This window comes from Gopherus flavomarginatus, chromosome 4, assembly GCF_025201925.1.
Source record: "Gopherus flavomarginatus isolate rGopFla2 chromosome 4, rGopFla2.mat.asm, whole genome shotgun sequence".
Taxonomy (NCBI): domain Eukaryota; kingdom Metazoa; phylum Chordata; order Testudines; family Testudinidae; genus Gopherus; species Gopherus flavomarginatus.
The window spans coordinates 5742027-5766994 of NC_066620.1; the positions used below are offsets into that span (position 1 = coordinate 5742027).

At 41.1% G+C, this 24968-nt stretch overlaps 1 protein-coding gene across 3 annotated transcripts in view; it reads left to right on the forward strand.

Annotated features, from left to right (window-relative positions):
* Positions 1-24968, forward strand: part of RALGAPA2 (Ral GTPase activating protein catalytic subunit alpha 2) — a 309497-nt gene that overhangs the window by 160301 nt on the left and 124228 nt on the right. For all 3 annotated transcript variants that reach the window (XM_050951273.1, XM_050951274.1, XM_050951275.1), the window contains 6 exons: positions 6614-6724; positions 7187-7255; positions 7414-7548; positions 11238-11421; positions 21521-22292; positions 22784-22855. In XM_050951273.1, the coding sequence (XP_050807230.1) occupies positions 6614-6724; positions 7187-7255; positions 7414-7548; positions 11238-11421; positions 21521-22292; positions 22784-22855 (1343 nt within the window). The remainder of the gene's footprint in view (positions 1-6613; positions 6725-7186; positions 7256-7413; positions 7549-11237; positions 11422-21520; positions 22293-22783; positions 22856-24968) is intronic.

Sequence of the window (24968 nt, forward strand, 5' to 3'; positions counted from 1 at the left end):
TTCGGTTCCAAAGTAGACTTCTACTTTGGTAGCTGATGTGCACTGTATAGCTTTCGAGCATTTCTTGGATCTGAGTGAGAAACAGAGGGTCTTGAAAAAGAGACAGGTTTTGACTGTTCTGAGATCTGCATCTTCTTCACCTGAGAAATGGAGAATAATAGAGGAGTTTGTCAGTCTATCTCCTGATATGTCTAAACATCCTCCTCCTAACAGCTTTCTCTCTACAAAGAACTTTCTCTCCATTTGTTTCTGCCCTCTGGGTCTGTTGTCTCTGGTGCATTCCACAGTGGATCCAGACTGGATCTGTATCTAGAGGAGAATAGAGGAATAATAGAGACCTGTTTCCTCCTGATTTGTTCCTCTTTTTGGTGGTCCTCTTGTAGGTATGTTCCCATATCCAGTTGCCAGGAAGACTGGCATTTCTGGCCTCCATGACCTTATTGGCAGCCACCACAGGAGCTTTTCAGTTGTCCTCCTTATGGATGGAGAGGTGATGTTTCATCTGCAAAGGATTTGGTGGGGGAGAAATCCTTGCATCTGATTCCACTATATCCATCTGCACCTCAAACAGTAGTCCCTGACACTCTTGTCTAAAGAAGATAATGAGGAGATTGCTCCTTTTTTAAAATTGGAGCATGCTGGCACTGACTATGATCCTGATTTGTCACCATGTGAGCATGCAGGAATGGCTTTTGCCTCTTCCCCTTCTGAGGACATGCTGAAATTTCATGATTTAGTGAATCACACGGTGTAAACTTTGCATTTAACTGTAGTGCCTGTGCAGGAGACATCCTACCTGGTGTTTACATTTTTGGGGCTACCTCCAAGAATAGGATGTCGTTACCAATCCTTGACAGTTTGCTTCAGCCTGCTAAGGCTGCTTGGTCCTCTCCTGCCTCTTGCCAACTTATTCCAAGAAAACAGACAAATTATATCAGCAGTGAGGTTTGCATATTTGCATTCACACTTTGTACCTACTGCACTGGTGGTGACTGCTGCCAGTAATAGATTGAGGTTTGGACCCATATAGCCAGAGAAGGAAAGAAGATTGATTCCCTAGGGAGAACAATGTTCTCTTGTTCCTCTCTTGGTAATAAGGTGGCAAATTACCAAGCTGTTATAGCTCGCTAACAGTTCCACCTGTGGGAAAAGAAAGCACTGTTTGTGCAGGATTTTCCAAATGACAAAAGAGATTGGGAAATGCAATCCTAATGGAGAGTCAAAATGTAGCAAAGCACTCTCTCAAGACTTCATTTGATGCTTCAGACTCTTCTGCTGGATCACTGACTTTTGCAGTTACTTAGAAGAGACATGTTTGGCTTCATTCCTCTTCTCTGACTTGTCATACTGCAATTAAAGTGGAGGATCTCCTCTTCAGAGGAAATGGTCTGTCCTGTGAAAAGACAGATGAGTTGCCAGAAGCTGAAGAAGACAAGATCTTTGTGCTTTATTACTTCTACTAGGAGACTTTCTATTTTTTATTTCCATTATCAGAGACTGTATTATCCACAGTTATCTTCAGCTTATTTCTTATCAAATCAAAGACATCTACAACAGCACCAGCAGTCTACGTGTTTACAGAGTCAGCCTGAGAAAAGGTCTTCTAAATCGAGGCCTAACTGTAAGCAATCTGCTACCTTTCTGTCATCTTCGTCTCACACTGGGCCTCAAATTTGATATGAAGATTGAGAGTCTAGAATCAATGACGACGACCCTTCCCCACCTGTGTTTGGAGACATGCTAGCCGATTTTATCATCAGATGCAGGCATATTACATCTGACAAATAGAGAGGGACTATGCCATTCACTTCAGGAAACGACCCTTTTCAATTTCCCTTGCCCGTCTCTTTTTAGAGAACCTTCTCACAAGGCTAGTCTACTTTTCAGACATACAGAAATTTCTTCTCATGGGGGCTGTTAATGAGGTATGAGAGCACCTACAAGATCTGAGGTTTTATTCAAGATACTTTCTGGTGCTGAAAAATGATGGGGGGGAGGGTTCATTACATTTTAGATTTAAGAAACCTAAACAAGTATGTTCTGAAGTTTTGGTTTCATATGTTAACTCTGGCCTCCAGAATCCCTTTGCTTTCAATTATGGATTGGGTTTTTGACTCTTGATTTAAAGGACACATTTTCATTGACACAGTCATAGGAAGTACCTTCATTTTGTGGTGGTGGGACACCATTTCCAGTATAAAGGGCTGTTGTTTGACCTCTCTACATCACCAAGAGTTCTTACAAAGTGCTTCTCTGTCATGGAGGCTCCACTGAGAAAGCGAGGTATTTTTGTTTACTCTATTCTGATGATTGTCTGTTTAAAGACTGTTTGTGATGGTTTATTAAGCCCTGTTGCTTTTTTTCAGAACTGAGATTTCTCCTGAATGGCAAAACTCCAACTCAGAACATTTTATTCATAGTATCAGAGGGGTAGCTGTGTTAGTCTGGATCTGTAAAAGCAGCAAAGAGTCCTGTGACACCTTATAGACTAACAGACGTTTTGGAGCATAAGCTTTCGTAGGTGAATACCCACTTCGTCAGATGCATGTACTGGAAATTTAATTTAATATAATTTCCACTGCATGCATCTGACGAAATGGGTATTCACCCACAAAAGCTCATGCTCCAATACGTCTGTTAGTCTATAAGGTGCCACAGGACTCTTTGCTGATTTTATTCATAGGCTCCATATAGGACTTGGTAGCAGGGAAAGCCTTTTTACCAGAGGACAGATTTTCAAAAATAGCTCAATATGTTATATACATCCAAATATGTCAAAATAAGAAAATAACCTTCTTGGTGGGTCTTATGGCAGCTACAACATATGTGACTCCGTTTGCAGAACTCACAGTGAGGCCAATGCAACTTTGACTGTCTCAGGTTTACAGACCAAATCTGAACAATCTCCAGATGTTAGTCAGCATACCTCTAAACATTCTAGAATTATTGATGTGATAGTCAGAGAACTCCTGGGAGATGGGTTGGAAACAGGAGGGAGCACGGGCTATAATGGCAGTGAGGAAGGAGGGTCAGGGCAAACCTGGGAGGCAAGATCAAACCAGTATCTTAGATGCCTATATACAAATGCAAGAAGTATGGGTAATAAGCAGGAAGAACTGGAAGTGCTAATAAATAAATACAACTATGACATTGTTGGCATTACTGAAACTTGGTGGGATAATACACACGACTGGAATGTTGGTGTGGATGGGTATAGTTTGCTCAGGAAGGATAGACAGGGGAAAAAGGGAGGAGGTGTTGCCTTATATATTAAAAATGTACACACTTGGACTGAGGTGGAGATGGACATAGGAGATGGAAGTGTTGAGAGTCTCTGGGTTAGGCTAAAAGGGGTTAAAAACCCGGGTGATGTAGTAGACTCCCAGCACGACAGGCCACCTAATCAGGTGGAAGAGGTGGATGAGGCTTTTTTCAAACAACTAACAAAATCATCCAAAGCCCAAGATTTGGTGGTGATGGGGGACTTCAACTATCCAGATATATGTTGGGAAAATAACACTGCGGGGCACAGACTCTCCAATAAGTTCCTGGACTGCATTGCAGACAACTTTTTATTTCAGAAAGTTGAAAAAGCTACTAGGGGGGAAGCTGTTCTAGACTTGATTTTAACAAATAGGGAGGAACTTGTTGAGAATTTGAAAGTAGAAGGAAGCTTGGGTGAAAGTGATCATGAAATCATAGAGTTTGCAATTCTAAGGAAGGGTAGAAAGGAGTACAGCAGAATAGAGATAATGGATTTCAGGAAGGCAGATTTTGGTAAGCTCAGAGAGCTGATAGGTAAGGTCCCATGGGAATCAAGACTGAAGGGAAAAACAACTGAGGAGAGTTGGCAGTTTTTCAAAGGAACACTTATTAAGGGCCCAAAAGCAAGCTATTCCGATGGTTAGGAAAGATAGAAAATGTGGCAAAAGGCCACCTTGGCTTAACCACGAGATCTTGCGTGACCTACAAAATAAAAAGGCGTCATATAAAAAATGGAAACTAGGTCAGATTACAAAGGATGAATATAGGCAAATAACACAGGAATGCAGAGGCAAGATTAGAAAGGCAAAGGCACAAAATGAGCTCAAACTAGCTATGGGAATAAAGGGAAACAAGAAGACTTTTTATCAATACATTAGAAGCAAGAGGAAGACCAAGGACAGGGTAGGCCCACTGCTCAGTGAGGAGGGGGAAACAGTAACAGGAGACTTGGAAATGGCAGAGATGCTTAATGACTTCTTTGTTTCGGTCTTCACTGAGAAGTCTGAAGGAATGTCTAGTATAGTGAATGCTTACGGGAAGAGGGTAGGTTTAGAAGAGAAAATAAGGAAAGAGCAAGTAAAAAATCACTTAGAAAAGTTAGATGCCTGCAAGTCACCAGGGCCTGATGAAATGCATCCTAGAATACTCAAGGAGTTAATAGAAGAGGTATCTGAGCCTCTAGCTATTATCTTTGGGAAATCATGGGAGACAGGGGAGATTCCAGAAGACTGGAAGGGGGCAAATATAGTGCCCATCTATAAAAAGGGAAATAAAAACAACCCAGGAAACTACAGACCAGTTAGTTTAACTTCTGTGCCAGGGAAGATAATGGAGCAGGTAATTAAAGAAATCATCTGCAAACACTTGGAAGGTGGTAAGGTGATAGGGAATAGCCAGCATGGATTTGTAAAGAACAAATCGTGTCAAACTAATCTGATAGCATTCTTTGATAGGATAACGAGCCTTGTGGATAAGGGAGAAGCGGTGGATGTGATATACCTAGACTTTAGTAAGGCATTTGATACGGTCTCGCATGATATTCTTATAGATAAACTAGGAAAGTACAATTTAGATGGGGCTACTATAAGGTGGGTGCATAGCTGGCTGGATAACCGTACTCAGAGAGTAGTTGTTAATGGCTCCCAATCCTGCTGGAAAGGTATAACAAGTGGGGTTCCGCAGGGGTCTGTTTTGGGACCGGTTCTGTTCAATATCTTCATCAACGATTTAGATGTTGGCATAGAAAGTACGCTTATTAAGTTTGCGGACGATACCAAACTGGGAGGGATTGCAACTGCTTTGGAGGACAGGGTCAAAATTCAAAATGATCTGGACAAACTGGAGAAATGGTCTGAGGTAAACAGGATGAAGTTCAATAAAGATAAATGCAAAGTGCTCCACCTAGGAAGGAACAATCAGTTTCACACATACAGAATGGGAAGAGACTGTCTAGGAAGGAGTATGGCAGAAGGAGATCTAGGGGTCATAGTAGATCACAAGCTTAATATGAGTCAACAGTGTGATACTGTTGCAAAAAAAGCAAACGTGATTCTGGGATGCATTAACAGGTGTGTTGTAAACGACACGAGAAGTCATTCTTCCGCTTTACTCTGCGCTGGTCAGGCCTCAGCTGGAGTATTGTGTCCAGTTCTGGGCACCGCATTTCAAGAAAGATGTGGAGAAACTGGAGAGGGTCCAGAGAAGAGCAACAAGAATGATTAAAGGTCTTGAGAACATGACCTATGAAGGAAGGCTGAAGAAATTGGGTTTGTTTAGTTTGGAAAAGAGAAGACTGAGAGGGGACATGATAGCAGTTTTCAGGTATGTAAAAGGGTGTCATCAGGAGGAGGGAGAAAACTTGTTCACCTTAGCCTCCAGTGATAGAACAAGAAGCAATGGGCTTAAACTGCAGCAAGGGAGATTTAGGTTGGACATTAGGAAAAAGTTTCTAACTGTCAGGGTAGTTAAACACTGGAATAGATTGCCTAGGGAAGTTGTGGAATCTCCATCTCTGGAGATATTTAAGAGTAGGTTAGATAAATGTCTATTAGGAATGGTCTAGACAATATTTGGTCCTGCCATGAGGGCAGGGGACTGGACTCGATGACCTATCGAGGTCCCTTCCAGTCCTAGAGTCTGTGAATCTATGAAAAAACATGTTCAGGGGTGTCCAGTTCAATCCCCCTTCACTTTCAGTGAAGGTAACTTGAGATGTGTCAAACTGTGGTTGGGGTAGGGCAACATCTGAGTCATTCTATAGTTCAGGATCCTTGACTTTTCAGGAGAGAACTTAGCACATCAGTGTGTTCTCAATTTATTTAGGACTCTGTTCTCTCTTCCAGGTTATTTTCAGTACTGCTTATCAAACTACCCATAAGTGGCAATAGGCAGAGCCATTCTAAAAAAGAAATGAAGATTGATTACTTGTAACTGGAGTTCTTCAAGAGGGCTCTGCATGTTCACACGTCTCCTTTTTTTCTGAGTTGTTTTCGTTCTGTTCCTCTGGGTTGGTGAAAGGAACTGAGTTGGTAGAGGGCACTCCCCCTTATATAGTTTCACCTTCAGAACATTCGGTGGCACTAGGGAGTGCGCTAGGAGGGGACACATGAGCACTTTAATAGACACTGCTTGAAAAAGGTTCTCTTGTTAAGCACCACGAGGCAGCACAAAATCCAAAAGCATCTCGAAGAATTCCAGTTGCAGGTAACCTTCATTTTCCTTTAATGTAGTTTTTGTGGCTGTAGTACCATTTAAAATAGTAGAAACTCTGACATTACTGTTTATTATATGTGAACAGTCTTTTTCTGGCATGATACTTCTTTGTTTAATTTTATTTTTTCTCTTACAGTTTTCTAATAAACTGGTAGCTCAGATAGCCTGTGATGTTCTTCAACTGCTAGTTTCTTATTGGGAAAAGCTTCAGAAGTATGAATCCTCTCTATCCAGGAAAATTACTGAAGTATGTCTTATCTCTTCAAATACTCATGTATGGGAATTGAAAATAACACATCTGATGTTCTGTGTTGATTGTTCATGGAATTGAAAAAGCTTCGAAGTTAAGAGAATGTCCAACTGATGCTATTTTTCACAGTTGAAAGAATTGTTGCTTACCATAAAGTTACAATCTTAGAACTCTAACTTTCTTTGCTTCCTTCTGCAATCATTATTAGGAGAGTTCTTTGCTATAGTTTGCTGGTGCCAGTGTGATTTTTTTTCAACTTGCTCTAATTTATTTCTAGAATCTGCTAACAATGTGGAACTCTGTTTGATTCAGATGCTATATATAAAAATGGCTGCTAACCGCTCTTTATAGTCTTCATCCAAAGCCTATTGAAGGTCAATGGTTCAGGCCTTCTGTTTATTAAAGATACAAAATGTCTTTTTGTAATTTTGTTTGCCTGTGGGTTTGGTTTTTGTGCAGATTCTTGTGGCCACCATTGCATTTCTTTTGCCAAGTGCTGAATACTCCTCTGTAGAAACAGATAAAAAGGTATGTAGCATAAAACACAAACTCCGTCATTGTTTTTGCACATATTAAATGAAATTGTTTAGTCCTAAATCTTATTTTAAAATATTAAGCTAATATTTAAACATTTTTATGAATATGATGAGTATTGCTTATATATTCTTTTGCATGTTTCTGTTTAGTTTATAGTTTCTTTATTACTTTGCTTGTTGGATTGGTGCATGACACTACCAATGAAAACCTTACTAGAACCAGTGTCTACTGTTCTGGAAGATCAACATTCCTCTGAAGCTCCCTTACTGGATTACATATATAGGGTGAGTATGAAGAATTATTTCAGTATGAATTGTTTTTTAACAAAGTTTTTAAAGGTGTAAAGATCACTGAGGCACAGAAGCATTATGGAGGTATAACTGATGATTCCATCATTTGAATTACATTGAAGTTTTTCAGTTACTGTTGTTTAAATCCATGGGTTAGTTATGAAAACAAATTAAAATTTCACCCCTAACATTTACGAGGTTGATCTGATTTTCTGGAAAGTTACAAGTAAGTCTGCTCAGTAGCTTTGGAGCTTAGAGGAGTTAAAATGGCTCCTTTTTGAAATATCAGGGCTGGTTTATAGTGTTTGGGGGATCATGTAGATGTACAAATGATTATTTAAATGCTTCAATCATTGGGTGGATAAATAACTAAACAAAATAGCATGTATAGGTTAGTTAAAATAATTAAAAGGACAGCATATTCTGAGCATTGCTTGTCATGACTCTTTCAATTACATTATCAATACCAATTTAAAAAAAAAGTCATTTGATGCCAAGATCTGAAATGTTACACACACACAAACTCTGGAGTGTAAAATTTTAAATGTTGGCAGTTTTGAGAGAAAAAAGAAGGTGCCTTGTCCAACAGGTCTTAAAACACTACAGAAGCAGAGTCCTGGCTCCCAAGGAGCTTAGGAGTCCTACCAGGGGACACACCTACAGTAACTCCCCACTTAACGTCCTCTCGCTTAACGTTGTTTCTATGTTATGTCTCTGCTCCGTTACAGAACATGCTCATTTAAAGTTGTGCAATGCTCCCCTATAATATCGTTTGGCCTTCTGCTTTGTCCACTACTGGCAGGCCCCTATTAGCTCCTCTACGCACCCCCCACTAGCGCCTCCCACCCGCTGCAGACCCCGCAGATCAGCACCTTCCCTCTGCTCCCCCCATCTCCTGCCTGCAGCCATCAGCTGTCTTGTGGTGTTCAGGATGCTGGGAGGAGGAGCGAGGATGCAGCGCACAGCCTTCCCCCTCCGTCCCCTGCCTCCTGAATGCTGCAAACCAGCTGATTGCCGCAGGCTGGAGTCGGAGGAGGCTGCGCCGCATCCTCTCTCCTCCCCCTAGCCTTCTGAATGCCACAAACCAGCTGATCGCCGTGGACAGGAGGCAGGGGAGCGAGAGGGAAGGGCAAGGATGTGGCATGTGGAGTAAAGGGGGAGGAGGAGGGAGGAGAAGAGACAGGTTAAGGGTGAGGTTTGCAGGAAGGGGTGGAGTGGATGGGCCGAGGGTTGAGTCCCCTGCCCTCGGCAAAGTCTGTGCCTGTGCTTGCAAGAACAGCAAGAGGAGCAGCCGGACAATCCATCCTCTTCCACTCGCTGACTCCACCACCTCAACCAAGTTTCAGGCTCAGCAGTGATGATTGTAGTATTAAATTTTTTTCTTTAAAATTGTTTAAAACTTATAGCTGTATTAAATTGCTTGTTTAAAATTGTTTACAATGTATATAATGTCTTTTGTCTGGCAGAAAAAAATTCCCAGGAACCTAACACCCACAATTTACATTAATTCTTATGGGGAAATTGGGTTTGCTTAACATAGTTTCGCTTAAAGTCACATTTTTCAGGAACATGACTGCAATGTTAAGTGAAGAGTTATTGTTTTCTAATGGCATGACTAGTAAACGTCACAAAGAAGGGAGTTCCTGTCTTGAGGATCTTAGGAGATCCATGGCAATGTTATTACTTTCTTGCACATGTGTTTATCAGGACAGCTGGATCTGGATGAAAACTATATGCACCTCCTGCTGTCAGAGCTGTAACTGTTGAATGAGGTCCCCTTAGAGGAGCTCTGTAGAATAACACACTATAAATACTCAAGGCCAGCACTGAGGAGATAGCGACAAAGAGTCCTGTCTTTGTCACTTTTTACAGATGCAGACTAACACCGCTACCCCTCTGATACTGAGGAGATAGAAGTCTACAGTTGTGTAAAACCAGTTTCAGCTTTGTGGCCATTTCCCAGTGGACAAGAATCCATTCAAAATAAAGAGCAGTCTCCATGACTGCTTGTCCTAAGACACTTGTAGAACTTATTCACTTAATGCAAATGCCCATCATAATCAAATGAAGACAAGAAATATAATACAACTATATCTAATTAGCAAAATTTTCCATAAGTAAGTTAAACATGTTTTATGAAGTTTCAGTACATCTTTCAAGTAATCAAAATAATCTAGTTTATAACTGATGTAATACACTTTTGAATATGTGTGCATATGCCTAAGGAATGACATTCCAATTTATAACAATATACCACAATTGATCGTGTCCTAATTGTGAAATTGTGCTTAACAAGCATGAAGTCAGTCTTGCTTTAAAATATGCATAAATGCATTTTCCAAATATAAAAATAGCATCTTGATGCTGCTTTTATTTAAAATCAAGATCTGTGATGATTAATAGTTTTGTTTTCATGGCTAATGTAGTAGTTTGCTGATAATGCTTTTTCTTATCAAATTATCTTTTTTTCTTTCATTCTTAAAGAATTGGTGAGAATTTAACAATAGACATTATTACTATATCAATAATATATCATATTTATTATTATTAATAATAATTTGCATTGTACTAGCCCAGAGGAGCCCCAGTCTTGGACCAGGGTCCCATTGTGCTACGTGGTGTATGAACACCCAAAAATGATGGTCCATGCCCCACAGAACTTATAATCTAAGTATAAGACAAGAGAGAACAGGTGGATTCAAGAGACAGATTGGGAGAGCACCAGGAAACAAAGAGACAATACTGGGCAGCATAATGGGCAGCATTCTCAGCACACCAGATGTATATGTGTTGTCAAGTTTTTAGTAGACATCACAGCAAAGGATAGGGTGACCAGACAGCAAGTGTGAAAAATCAGGACGGAGTGTAGGGTAATAGGAGCGTATATAAGAAAAAGACACACAAATTGAGACTGTCCCTATCAAATCAGGACATCTCGTCACCCTAGCAAAGGAGAGTTTTATGGAGAGGTAATGCAAATGTTTATGAAGGGCAGCATGGGACAGAAACACAAAGATGCTTATCTGAAAATTTAGCAAGTGGACAATAAGGCTGGTGGCATTGTCATAGTGGAGGCAGGAGTTAACCTCTTGATAGTTTGAAAGGTGATAGGTAGGATAAGGATAAGCCATGAAGGACCTCAAAAGGGATGACAAGTAGGATAGTAACGGAGAAGCAAAAGCCAGTGGAGAGATGCAAAGAGAAGAGTGACTTAGTCAAAGCAATGAGCTGCGAAAATAATCTTTGCAGCAATTATTTGAATTGATGCAAGCAGGGAGAAATTTAATTTGTCAAGGCCAGAAGGCAGAATGTTGTAAATGGAGGTTGTTGAGCTAGTCAAGATACAAAACGAGGGCCTGGACTAGGGTTTCATTTTAGCAAAATGATGTAGGAAGAAGCAGCAAGATTTAGGGTATGTCTACACAGCTGACATTAAAGCTCATGGCTGTGTAGTTGCAGCTCCAGTGCTGGGAGAGAGCTTTCCTAGTGCTGTAATAAAACCATCTCCGTGAGTGAAGAATGTTTCAGCACTGTAAGTGGCAGTGTAGACAAGGCCTTAGACATATGCTACAATGTGTCAGAATGTAATAGCATAGTATCTCATCACGGTATGTCACTTGACTTGATATGTTTTTTTGTACAATTTATTTCTAATACCAGTTTCATCTCTTTTCTTCTTACAGGTGTTGCATTGTTGTGTTTACGGCTCAAACACATATACGCAGCAAAGCCATTACATACTGAGCCTTGCAGATCTCTCATCTAATGACTATGATCCATTTTTGCCATTGGGAAATGTCAAGAATTCTGAGCCAGCACACTCCCGTTCCACCCCAGATTTGGGAAATCTGCTAACTGTTGTTGAGGGTAAGTAACTCCAAAGAAAATAACTTGAAGATTGCTAGGATTTCAACATTAACAATCTGAGGGTTTAATAACCTGCTAAGTGGCATTTCTTAGTTGAAAAACATGCTTACACAGGTAACACTGAATAATTCTACAGGTATTTTACAGGGAAAGCCATGTGGTTCAACGCATTCATAGTCTGGAGTTCACTTATGTTAGGTGTATTCACTATATTAGGAGAATACCAGTGAGGAACTAGAAAATTTCACGCACCTCTTGATGCTTACTAAAATGTGTCAAAGCTGGAATTTCTTTGTAGATAAGATAGCAGCCTTGATAAATTATGGCTGCAAATGTGTCAAAAGAAAACAAAGACATCTTCAATATGACTCCAAATGATAAATGTTTACCTCAAGAGCCCTCTTTTTGAAGGGAAAACCATCAACTAGTTAACCACATAAGGAAGTTGATATACTGTTTTGAAAAGAGAGAGGACTGGGAACTCCTAACACATCTAAGCTAGAATGGCAAGAGAGTACATTTTTGTCCCAGTTAAGAAGTCTAATTGAAATTCTCATTTGGAGTCTAGGTGGATAATAGTATTGTGGTAAAGTATATAAAAAATGTTAATTGTGAGTATGCTTTCTATATTAATTTTAGTTGTTTAGTGATGTATGACAGAGAGATGACCTTATCTATTGATTCAAATTTAATTTGCATAAAAATTCTGCAGTTAGATTGAATTCAAATCCTCAGATCAGAGTTTGTAATAATAAAAACTGGGTTCTGATGCACAACAGTTTGAGGCTAGATTCAAGACAGCTCTATTTTTGCTGCTTGTCAGAGCATCATGAAAACTTCCCAAAGTCATTAATAGACTGCAGATATATGATATGGAATTCTTAGGATCTCGCAACCTCACAAGATCATTGTAAAAAGGCACAATTGGTAATCCAGTCAATGGAACTTACCGGTAATTCCTTGTGTAATAATAGAGTATTGTGGTTCAACTACTAGGATGAATAAAGGAAAAAAAAGTCACTTCTCCCATGTGCCTTTTCTGTGTGAGAAAGTCAAAGATATGATGGCATTGGACAATCACTTTTTCTTGTGGCTATGTATACAGAATTAAAACTGACTGAATAAAATTAACTCCAAATCAAATCCTTTTGAGAACTGTGTGGCTAGTCCACTGTGTACCATGTTTGTCGGAAGCTAAACAAGTACAGCATCATCAGTGATCTGATGTTAATGGAATAATATGAAAACTCTCCAAACAGCAGTGACTCTTCACTTTTTACTAAAAATGACTTTAACTTTGTAAATATTGGTTTTAAGGAGAGTCTCACTAGGAACATTTGAGAGCAGAACTTGGACCTTATCTGATTTATTGAAAACCAAAACATGTCATCCATAGATGCCGGCAAGCTGAATGATATAAAATTCTAGTAAAGAACTATAAACATGCAGCAATTCTTGGGGATTGTTGCAAGGAATAACTCCTGTGATTGTAATACCTAAAATGACCAAATAAACATTTTGTAGATGAGAGAGAGAGAGAGTCATCTCTCTCACAATATTTTATAGTAAATTTTAGTTCTATGTATGTCACAACATTTGATTCAACCATTTAAAAAAAAATCAACTGCTACAAGGATGTATTAACTAGGGGAAAACATCTATTTATGTATTTTGGTCAATATCATTAATTCAAGCATTAGATTAAGAATAACTTCCAGAGTTCAATATTGTTCTAAAAACTTTACATAAATCATTTCACAGAAATATTTTTTACACAGGATTCAGAAACACAGATGCAGTATAAGGATGTGCAAAATAATACTAGACCAGGGATAGGCAACCTATGGCATGCGTGCCGAAGGTGGCACGCAAGCCGATTTTCAGTGGCACTTACACTGCCTGGATCCTGGCCACCCATCCGGGGGACTCTGCATTTTAATTAAATTTTAAATGAAGCTTTTTAAACCTTTTGAAAACCTTATTTACTTTTATATAGAACAATAGTTGAGTTATATATTATAGACTTATAGAAAGAGACCTTCTAAAAACATTACAATGTGTTATTGGCACACAAAACCTTAAATCAGAGTGAATAAATGAAGACTCAGCACAGCACCTCTGAAAGGTTGCCGACCCCTGTGCTAGACTTTCTATGCCACTTTGAAATACAGTTCTTTCTGTGTTTCATACTGCAACACATTTTCATCACTACAGCATGTTTTCTTTTTACTTCCCTTGTACCTGCATTTTTAGTTTAACAAAAAGGTTAGAGGCATTAAAACCAATTGCTCTGCACACACTTCTTGCTGAGTGGGTACATTTTGTGAAGAGCAGAAAGATAAAAATAGATGTGAGAGAGATTTGTCATTTTAGGTAGAACAAAATGTTTCTCATCTTGGATATGTTTGTGCCTTATACACTCTTCTATTTTACTGTCATGTTATTTTCAAACTGACGTTAAAAAGGAATTCTTCCTGCTTTTTAAAATTTTTTTGTTATTTACATATGGCTTTTACCGATCACATTATTCATCACTCATTATAGCTTGCTACAACTATACAATGGGTTTAATCAGGTCAGAGAAAAGAGGAAACACATTACAGTAACAGCTGCTATAGTAGCAGCAAGCATTGTAGAAGCAATACTGAGTGTGTATTTTTATTCAAAATATAATAATAGTGTAGGGAGAAAGCAGATCACTAATTTTGCAAGGTAACTATCCAGGATAATTAAAATAAGTTAAATACAAAAAGTTAATCGTTACAAGATCAATTAAAATTAGTAAAGTTTTCTGTTGTTTGTCTCTCCCACTTCTTTAGTATTCTCAGCATCCACAAGAAAATTAAATATAGTCCCCAACAATCTGGAAACCTGACAACTTGAAATCACTGTCACTATTCTTATATTAATGAAAACCTCAACATTAGGAATATTAAACATATTTAATCTAAAATCCAAAGTTTATGCAGTAAATGGGATTTTTTTTGTCCCTTTTGATTGGATCTTCTGGGGGCTTTTTTGTTGTTGTATAACCAGCAAGCGCTAGAGTAATGCCCACCCCCTTCAGCTTTCTTCTGCTTGGCCCTTCAGCTTCTAACCATGTGTTTACCCACTGCAGCATAATGACAATGTACCTCACTGGGATCGAATACCTGTGTTCATACTCCTTGCCTGAGACTGAGAGGGGAGTTTGTAGGTTCCAGAGCCTCTTTACCCTTCAACACTTTTTCTTGGAGGGTTTTCTTCTCTTTGAGGGCAGACTGCATGAAACTACCCATACAACAATAGTCGTAACAAAAACAAAGTGTATTAAAAACAGAGAGAAACAGAATTGCAGCAAGAGAAATAGCTTGCTTAACATATCTAGATTCCTAATTCTCATAAACTAGGTAAGGCATTTTCAGCCTAGTTACAGCTTGTGAAAGCAGTCCTCTGTATCTAACCTTCGGTCCTTGTCTCACCACGGCTCTGCTCACTGTCGGTACCAAGATCCTTGATCTAGGGCAGGTATCTCCACTTTCCAAACCAGTTTTCTCCACCTCAGTCTCACACACAGTAGGGTACCAGATTCATGGCTCATCTTGCAGGAAGTAGCCCACTGAGGAGAGGTTTAATATTGAACGATAAAAGCTTAATGACCTAGCTCAGATGCCACTTTCACAGACCTGGTTGTATCTTGTTTTGGTCAGGACCCTTGTTAAAAGCCCTTAGACAGGTTTTTTGTTCTTTTGTCATGAACTATGAATTATGGACAGAGGCCTGGACACTCTTTCACAGCCTGATTCAGCTGACTTTTACAGACACTTATATCCCGTTGCAGTGTTGGGATGAACTTGAAGCATGTTGGTGATTATGCCCCAATGAAAGAAATGCTGAATACCTGAATAAAAACTTGGAGATAGTCATCTTTCTTTGTAGAGAATGAGGGAGTTAAATGTATTTTTTAATATCTTGTGGACCTCGGTATATCAGTGTGATAGTATCCTGTCTGAATGCAAGTTAAATAAAAGGATACGGTAATAGGGGAAACTACAAGGAATAGCAAGGTTTCTTTGGGAAACTGTAGGGAAATAGGAAATAACCCCTGGCTTGGTGCCCACTGGGTTGGCAAAGTTTACTCTTCCGAAGCCAAACTTAGGATCAAAGGATATACTAAAACCTTAAAGATGCTGGCGCAGGCTGGAAAGGGAATGCAAGTTTGAGTGGGCTTTCAGCAGCAACTGGAATTGTGTTCATGACACAGAGAGAGAGAGGGCTTGGCTACACTTGAGAGTTACAGTGCTGGTGGTGGCTTTACAGCGCTGTAACTTACTCCCAGTCCGCACTGGCAAGGCACATACAGCGCTGTATCTCCCTGGCTACAGTGCTGCATGTACTCCACCTCGATGAGAGGAATGAAGAGAACAGCGCTGCTATTGCAGCGCAGGGGTGCCAGTGTAAACAGTGGTTAATCTTACTACGCTGTAACTGACCTCTGGAACCTTCCCATAATGCTTTTAAGTAAAGATAACACTCTTTGTTTTGTTGTGATGCCTCTCTTTGTTTTGTTGTGAACTCGGGGCTCCCGGAACTGCTTATCTAAAAAACAAACACAGCTCCTGTTTTGCAGTGAATGAGCAGAGGCAGAGGGATCCCTTTGGAATGTCCACAGCTAGTGTTTGCTTGAGGAGAGAAGCAGCACGGCGGGCGGGTGGGAGGGTGGGGGGAGTCCGTTTCGGAGCAGCTGCTTATCTGGTCTGTGAGGAAAAAAACAAAGAAGGCTATTTGCATTTAGTGAATGAGAGAGGGATGGGGGAAGGGATCAGAACTTGAAAAGCAGGGAGCTGACACAGTGTCAGCTCCAAAAATCCACTCTCTCTGTCTCCTCCAAGCTCCCTGTCACACTCCACCCCACCTCCCTCTTTTGAAAAGCACGTTGCAGCCTCTTGAACGCTGGGCAGGGCCGTCCTTAGCCATAAACAGAATAGGCAGCCGCCTAGGGCACCACTAGGTCTGGGGGCATCGCTCTGCCGGGAGCCCGAACAGACGGGAAGGAGTAGAGCATGTAAGAGCAGGGCTGCTGGGTCCTAGAGAGAGATGAATGCAGCACATTCTGAGAGGGGGGATTGGCTGCTGGGGTCTCTGGGAAGGGGTGGGGGAAGGAACTCACCTGTAGGGTGACCGGCTGTCCCGATTTTATAGGGACAGTTCTGATTTTTGGGTCTTTTTCTTATATAGGCTCCTATTCCCCCCTACCCCTGTCCCAATTTTTCACACTTGTTGTCTGGTCACCTTAGGTGGGGGTAATTGTTACCTATATAAGACACAGCCCCAAATATCGGGACTGGCCCTATAAAATCAGGACATCTGGATCTGGTCACCCTAGCTGGGGAGCACGTCTCTCCCCTGGGCTGCAGTGATCCATCTCATCCGGGGGTAGCTGCACAGGGCAGGATGAGCTGCTGTGGCTCCATGGGTGCCCCATCCCTGAGATCAGATGCTGTGCTAACTTCACCAGGGTCTGTAGAGCTGGCGGTGGTGCCCATTGGCGTGTGATCGGAGCTGAGGGTTTGCTGCTGCTGTTGCCACTCTGCACCCCAAGAGGTGGATTTTGGCGTCCTGCAGTTTTCCACCTATCTCCTCCTCTACTGCAGCTGTTGGACCAGCAGGCTGGGGGGTGAGCCAAGATTGGAAGCGGTACTGCGTTGCCATTTAGATTGTCATTTAACAAATTTGTTCGCCAAAAATGCTTGCTAACAATCCTGAATTCAATTTCAATATTTAAAAAAAAACAGAAAAAACAGAAAATTAAGTTGTTGACAATTATTTGTGACAAGTTTGGCATGGGGAAGGGAGTGGGCCAGTTTTCATCAGAGAAACAAAAAATGTTGACTGACTTCCCTATAGCCTGTTACTGCTAAATAGAGCCCTCCAACAACTGTAATATGCTTATCTCCTTACTAGTGTATAGAGCAGGGGTTGGCAACCTACAGCACATGTGCCAAAAGTGGCATGCGAGCTGATTTTTGATGGCATGCGGTGGTGGGCTGAGCGGCTCAGCCCGCCGCTGCTCTGGGGTTCCGGCTGCTGCCCCATTGCCACGCGGGGTCCAGGCCGCCAGCCCCCCTCAGCACCCGCTGCTGGCCTGAGGACCCCCAAGGAACCCCAGGCTGGCAGCAGGCTGAGCAAGCTGGCAGCTGAGACTCCGGCTAAGCCATTCAACCCGCTGTTGGCCTGGGGTTCCATTCACTCAGCTGGTAGCGGGCTGAGCAGGAATAAATTCAACGAAAAAGGAAAACAAGAACAACTAATGACAAAGTTCAAGAACCTAGAGTAGTGGTCCCCAACCTTTGTCGTTTGGCGGGCGCCAGATGAAGGACCGTGGCAGTGGATGAGCATCCGCCGAAATGCCGCCGAAATTCGGTGGCATTTCAGCGGCGATGTCTCTGGATGCTGCTGCTTATTGGTGGCAAGCGGTGTCATCCAGAGGCATCGCCGCCGAAATGCCGCCGAATTTTGACGGCATTTCGGTGGATGCTCGTCCGCCAGCCAGTCCGCGGGTACACTGAGAGGCCCCTGCAGGCGCCATGGCACCTGCGGGCACTGCGTTGGGGATCCCTGACCTAGAGAGCCTCCTGATCACGTTTTGATTTAAATGGACTTGAACTGTACCAAGAATTGAGTACACTGTCATCAATGTTGCCACATGCAAAATCGATGGACATTGTACAGTTTACTCATATCAGCAAACTTGTTGACATATATCCTAATTTGTACATTGCCACTCGTATTCTCCTGACAATTCCTGTAACAGAAGCATCAGGAGAATGGAGTTTCTCAAAACTAAAGCTCATTAAAAACTATCTCCACTCTATAAGGAGTCAGGAACACTTGCAGGAGCCGTGCCAGGGTTTTTGGCGCCCTAGGTTGAGGTTCTTCTGCACTTCTGGTCTTTGGGACACTTCGGCGGCGGGTCCCAGAGCAAGTGAAGGACCCACCGCAGAATTGCCGCTGCCGACCCAGAGCGCGGAAGGACCCTCCACCGCCGAATTGCTGCTGAGGGCGGCAAAATGCCACCCTTCCAAATCCTGGTGTTCTAGGCGACCACCTAGGTTGCCTAAATGGAAGCGCCAGCCCTGAACACTTGACTGGTCTTGCTATTCTTGCAATCAAACAAGACATAACTTTGTCTTTGTTATACGATGACATTTTGACTGTTTTTTGCAGCAAAAAAGCCAGAAAGATTGCTTTTAATTAAAAACAAATCCTTGTTTCAATACCTCTTCATAGAAATTTCCAATAAAATGTTGACAAATTAAAAAAATTATATTATTTGCATCATTCTGTCAAATAAGAATTTTTTCTGTAGTGCTATTTCTTTAGTGCTAGTCCCCATCAGCATTACAATGTGCTTAATTAAGTTAAACTGGTTTTAATAACATGCATGTGGCAAGTTTTCCAATAGTGTATGCTTATATTTGTGTTGCTAAGAGCAAGACAGGCACAGGGGCACCAGTTTAATAATCCCACCTAGGGCACCATAAGTCCTAAGGATGGCCCTGACGCTGGGTTAGCTGCCCATAATGCACCACTCCCAACACCGCTGCAAATGCTGTAAATGTGACCACACTGCAGCGCTGGTAGCTGTCAGTGTGGCCACACTGCAGCACTTTCCCTGCACAGCTGTACGAAGACAGCATTAACTCCCAGTGCTGTACAGCTGCAAGTGTAGCCAAACCTAGAGAGAGCACGCTGCTGCAACAATGCAGACTGTCCCTCCCAGCCCAGAGATGGACGTAACTGGGCTGAATGGAACTTATTACCACTTGCAACGAAAGATCAGGGTTTAGGTAATGGGAAATATGCATATAGACCTTTATTGTTTTAACCTTTGATTCTGGTTGCTAGGTACCTTTGGCTGAAAGAATAAATAATGCTTTGTTCTGAAGAAGCTATTTCTGTGTCACTGCAAACTTATTTTGTCACAGTTTTCCCGAGGAAATGGGCTTACAGGTGCCAAACCCACATGCCAAGTTGGGCCTGTCAGGTTAACACATTTGGTAAGGGAGCTGTAGCCCAGAATCTAATCCAAGAATGATAGGATGATGTGGTTCCACCCAAAGTGATGTGCAGGAATCCAGGCTGGGCACCTGGGGGATGCACTGAAGTGGGACTGACAGGGTTCTAAACCACAGCTCTCCCTGAAACAGTGATGATTATGATCTAGATTATGAACTTGTTTGGACCATAAATTCATTCTGAAGAGTATGCAACGCAGCTAAGAAGTCATGAGCCAATGTCAAATAAGATGAAAGTAGGCTGTTGCAAGTGTGCTATGGCTGAGTTCGTTGCTCCGTGACCCCCTTCTGGCAACAGAAATCACTACAGAACCCCAGGAGGGGGGACTGAAGCCAGAGCCCACTGAGCCCACCACCTCAGGGGGGCGGTTGGGGCAAAGCCCACAGGCTTCAGCCTCAGGTGGGGGGTTGGGGCTTGTAACCTGAGCCCCACCACTAAGGGCTGAAGCCCTTGGGCTTGGGCTCTGGGCAGTGGGGCTCAGGCTTCAGCTTCCACCCCAGCAACACTAATGCCACCCCTGGAAAACCCATTAAAATGGGGTCGGACTCACTTTGGGGTCCCAACCCACAGTTTGAGAACCACTGTACTATGATAGTCAAGATTCAATGAGGCTTTAGACTGGAGTAGCAGCAAAGAACATTTGAAAACAATCATCTGTGTGTCGTGTGTCTGTCTTTGCAGATGTAAAGCACTGTATGCATGATAAGTATTGTTTATTAAGAGGCTTGTCAGTGCTTAGTCTGTAGGAAGGAGGAAACACCTGACAACACTCTTGTACCCTCTTCTTGCAGATGAATGGAATATCATTGATTAGGTCCATAAAGAGCTGTTTCCAGCCCATTGTGACAGAATGCAGGCAGCTGTTTTCTGTCTTCGAGGGTGGACGGGGCAGTAAAATTAAATGTTCTTCAAGATTCCACTCTTTTTAAAAAAAAAAAAAAAAAAAGGGAGGGTTTTAATCAGGGGATTTGTGAAATACAGCTTACACAGATATGAAGAAAAGCTATGTGTAAGCTCAAAAGCTTGTCTCTCTCACCAAAAGAAGTTGGTCCAATAAAAGATATTGCCTTGCCCACCTTGTCTCTAGTGTCTGGGATCAGCATGACTACAACAATACTTCGATAGTGTTCTTTTACATCAAATTTGGCAGTATACAGAGAGAATTCATGATTGCAACTCACCTTGCAAAGAAGACTAGCACTGTCATGAGAAATAGACAAATGCTTTATGATTGATCAGGAAGTGATAGATCAGCTCTGCCTCATCAGGTTACCACAAATATTATGTTGTTATAACAATCCATGGCCCACTAATGCCTCTTTTTGTCCTGTGATTGTGGTGGTTATTAGCAGGCCACTTCACCTTGAATGGTCCCTTAGAATATATGTTAACTGCTTATGTTAAACAATCTGTTTCACCTTCTATTCAGCTGTGACACTCTGAGTAACTTTCCAAGACCTGAAGAAGAGCTCTTTGTAGCTCGAAAGCTTGTCTCTCTCACCAACAGAAGTCAGTTCAATAAAAAATATTATCTAACCCATCTTGTCTTATCAGATTTCTTTAATGTCCCAACTTCCTTATTGTTAAACACACTCTCGGTCTCTCTGTCTCATATCTATAGATGAGCTATACTTTGGGGGTTGTAAGTAAATATGAGCCTAGAACAGTAGAGAGAAGACAACTCTGATGGCCAGTCTCAGGTCAAATTTTTCATAAAATGTTACCACTTTGACTGGATGTCATTGTAGTCTTATACCCAGATAATTACATTTTGAGGGAGATGTGAATTAGAATAAATGTAAAATACCCAAAAGAGAATTTTGAAATCTAAAGATTATTTGAAATGGAATGTGAAGTGTTTGGTTTTATTATTTTAAAAAATGTCTCTTTAATGGAAAAATGGATGGCTTAAAAGAAAAAAAAATCAATGCAGCCTTATAACCTGCAATGGACTATATATTGATTGAAATGTGTGGGTTCTCATTTTAATTACTCTTTGCTGCTGTGGTTGATTATTATCTTTGTATTGATTGATTTTTAGAAAGAAGAAGAAGAAGCTTGGAATTAATACCTCTAACTGCCCGGATGGTTATGACACATCTAGTAAACCACTTAAGTCACTATCCCCTCAGTGGCGGACCTGCCATTCTTCACAGCCTTATTAGTGAGAATCATGACAACTTTTATGTGGAATCTTCTGAGCTGTCTTCAGAAGTCTTCAAAAGTCCAAACTTGCAGTTGTTTGTATTTAATGACAGTACTCTTATATCTTACCTTCAAATTCCTGCAGAAACAACCGTGGATACTGAGCCAGCAGGAGCCCTCTCAGATGTAAGAGTAATTGTCAGAGATATCTCAGGGAAATATTCTTGGGATGGCACAATATTATACGGACCTTTGGAAGGCTGTCTAGCACGTCAGACTGGAAATAATTCATTTGTGGTTTTGGGCAGTCATGAATGGCAATTTGAGGCCCAGACAGAGTTCTCTCAAACAGAAGGAGGAGAGGATGCTCTTGACGAATTGCTGGAAAAGATTGGTAATACTAGTCCTGAATGCCTTTTACATCCACAGCTAAAATTAAATGAGCCATCACCACCACCATTTGGTATGAGCCATGATCAAGAGAATGAGATCATAGAAGCCATAGTAAGGCAGAGTGCCCAAGAAAAAGAGCATGTACATAAATGCAGCTCCGATTTTGATATGAAAGTAGCCAGTGAAGAAGAACCAAGTTCTGCTGAACCACAAGCACCATTTTATTTCTGTAGGCTGTTGCTAAACGACTTAGGAATGAATTCTTGGGATAGAAGGTAAGAATGTATCTATGAATGTATGTTTGTAATGCTGCTGCTATCTCAAAAAACTGAAGAATTCTTCAGTTTCCCTGTGCTGTACTGCCACAATTGTGATTTACAAACATGCTCATGCTGGAGTCCCCTTGATATTAATCAGATGGAGCCACTGGCATAGCATTCTCGAAGAGAATGGTCTCTGGGTCTGAAATAGCCCAATTTGATTAGCTTCAGGGTAGACTGCAAAATACCTTTGTTTCCCTAAATATTGGAAAAGAGAGAGAATTGTGAGGTTGGTTAGTAGTTGGGAAAAGAGCATTTTTCAGTCTTTACTTTGTTTTGCTGATTGGGGGTCTATAGAACAGAACTGATACAGTTTAGTCATAATGCTTGGAATTTTTATATGTACATTTTAAGTCATCCTTTTATTTAGCTGTGTGAATTGTAAAACTTGTGTCATATATTCTGTGATATATTTTCCCTTAAATCTTTGTTTTATGTATCTATAGAAAAAGCTTTCATCTACTTAAGAAAAATTCTAAATTATTGAGAGAATTGAAAAATCTAGACTCCCGTCAATGGCAAGTGAAACTTACTCAATAGTTCTAATGTTAAAGGCCAAATTTTCAAGAGAGGGCACCACAAAACTAATCATTCCCAGAAGAAGTTACCTGTGTTAGCAATGCAAATACTTATTGAGTATTCAATTCAGTGTTTTGAGTTTTTTATGAGAGAACCTTGATAGTCAGTAAATCAGCCTACTACTGTTTTCCCCATGCTGTCAGTCCATTTGGGTGACACCCTCTTCACAAGTTGGAAATGAAAAGGTTTCTTGGTTTTTTTTTTTTTTTTAAACTGGAATGAGCAAATTCCTTTTGGTGTCACTATGTATGAGATTGAATACAAGTAGCAGAAATATGACTCCTTAAACAAAAATCCTGTTTTCATGTCAGTGTCCATAATGACATAGGTGAAAGGAACTACTGTAACTGTATATTAGCCAAAGAATATTTTCCCAAAGAAGAATTTTCTTCAAAATGATTCATATGACAATAGCAGTCCTCTAAAGAGCAAGCTTAAACCCATCTCTTTAGAACTAGGCAATGGCAGAATAGAGTTCTGAATGTTGTGTACTATTTGCCATTCCTTAAAGTGTGATTTTTTTTTCTTTGAAAAGTGACTGTAAAGATAGCATTGTGGGGCATTATTGTGTCCCAATAATTTTTCATAACAAATATGCTCAGTTTACCCCAGGAAAACCCTTTTTTACACACCTGGGTTCATCAAATTCAGCTTGGGTTCTGAAAGGCCATAAACATTTTTTTTTCCTTCTTCTACATCAGTAATTAAGATTCTACAGGCCAAATTATGCCCTCATTAACACCTGGGCAACTCCATTGTCTTCCGTGAGGCTGCACAGTAACTGCACACCGCAGCATAGTAACTCTAGCGCAGGAACCAATCCATGCAACAAACCTCGATGCCAACTCTGCCCACATAGCTACACCAGTGACACCATCGCAGGACCTAACCAGATCAACCACACCATCACCGGTTCATTCACCTGCACGTCCACCAGTGTAATATACGCCATCATATGCCAGCAATGCCCCTCTGCTATGTACATCGGCCAAACTGGACAGTCTCTACGGAAAAGGATAAATGGACACAAATCAGATATTAGGAATGGCAATATACAAAAACCTGTAGGAGAACTCCCTGGCCACACAGTAACAGATCTTAAGGTAGCCATCCTGCAGCAAAAAAACTTCAGGACCAGACTTCAGAGAGAAACTGCTGAGCGTCAGTTCATCTGCAAATTTGACACTATCAGCTCAGGATTAAACAAAGACTGAATGGCATGCCAACTACAAAACCAGTTTCTCCTCCCTTGGTTTTCACACCTCAACTGCTAGAACAGGGCCTCATCCTCCCTGACTGAACTAACCTCATTATCTCTAGCTTGCTTCTTGCTTGCATATATATACCTGCCCCTAGAAATTTCCACTACATGCATTCGACGAAGTGGGTATTCACCCACGAAAGCTCATGCTCCAAAATGTCTGTTAGTCTATAAGGTGCCACAGGAGTCTTTGCTGCTCTAACCCTGTAATTGTAATTAGATAATCAAGTTTTTGCTGATGCACAAGAAGAATAGAATTCAGTCCCCCCCTTCAGACCCCGATGGTGTTGACTCTTCAGTGTAATCAGAAGTAAAATGATAAAAGTTAGCTTTTGCCACTGAAGTAGGATGATATGACTGTATTTCTGCAAGAAGCAGATCTGTTGAGTAAAATGGCATGATTTTTATGTAGTCACATTTCAGAATACACTGCTCTTAATTTGAAGAAAAATTAATTGAACTAACAAGTTCTTCAAGTGATGGTCCCTATGTATATTCTACATGTATACACATGCATGCCATGCGCCCAAGTCCGGAAGTTCTTCAAAGCAGTGTCCATTGGTCCATACATGTCCAGTAGCTCTCCTTGTGCTCTTGATCAGTGTTATAAAAGGCAGTGAGGGTTAATGCCTCTCCAGTTCCTTCTTACTGCCACATGGCCAGAGTCGGACTCTTGTCCTCCTTCACTTAGTTGTATAATCTATTTGTATATAGTTATATTCTTAGACTAGCAGTAAAAAAGTTATAGTATAGTATTGAGTATTTCTTTCTCTCCAGTTTGGGAACCCCTC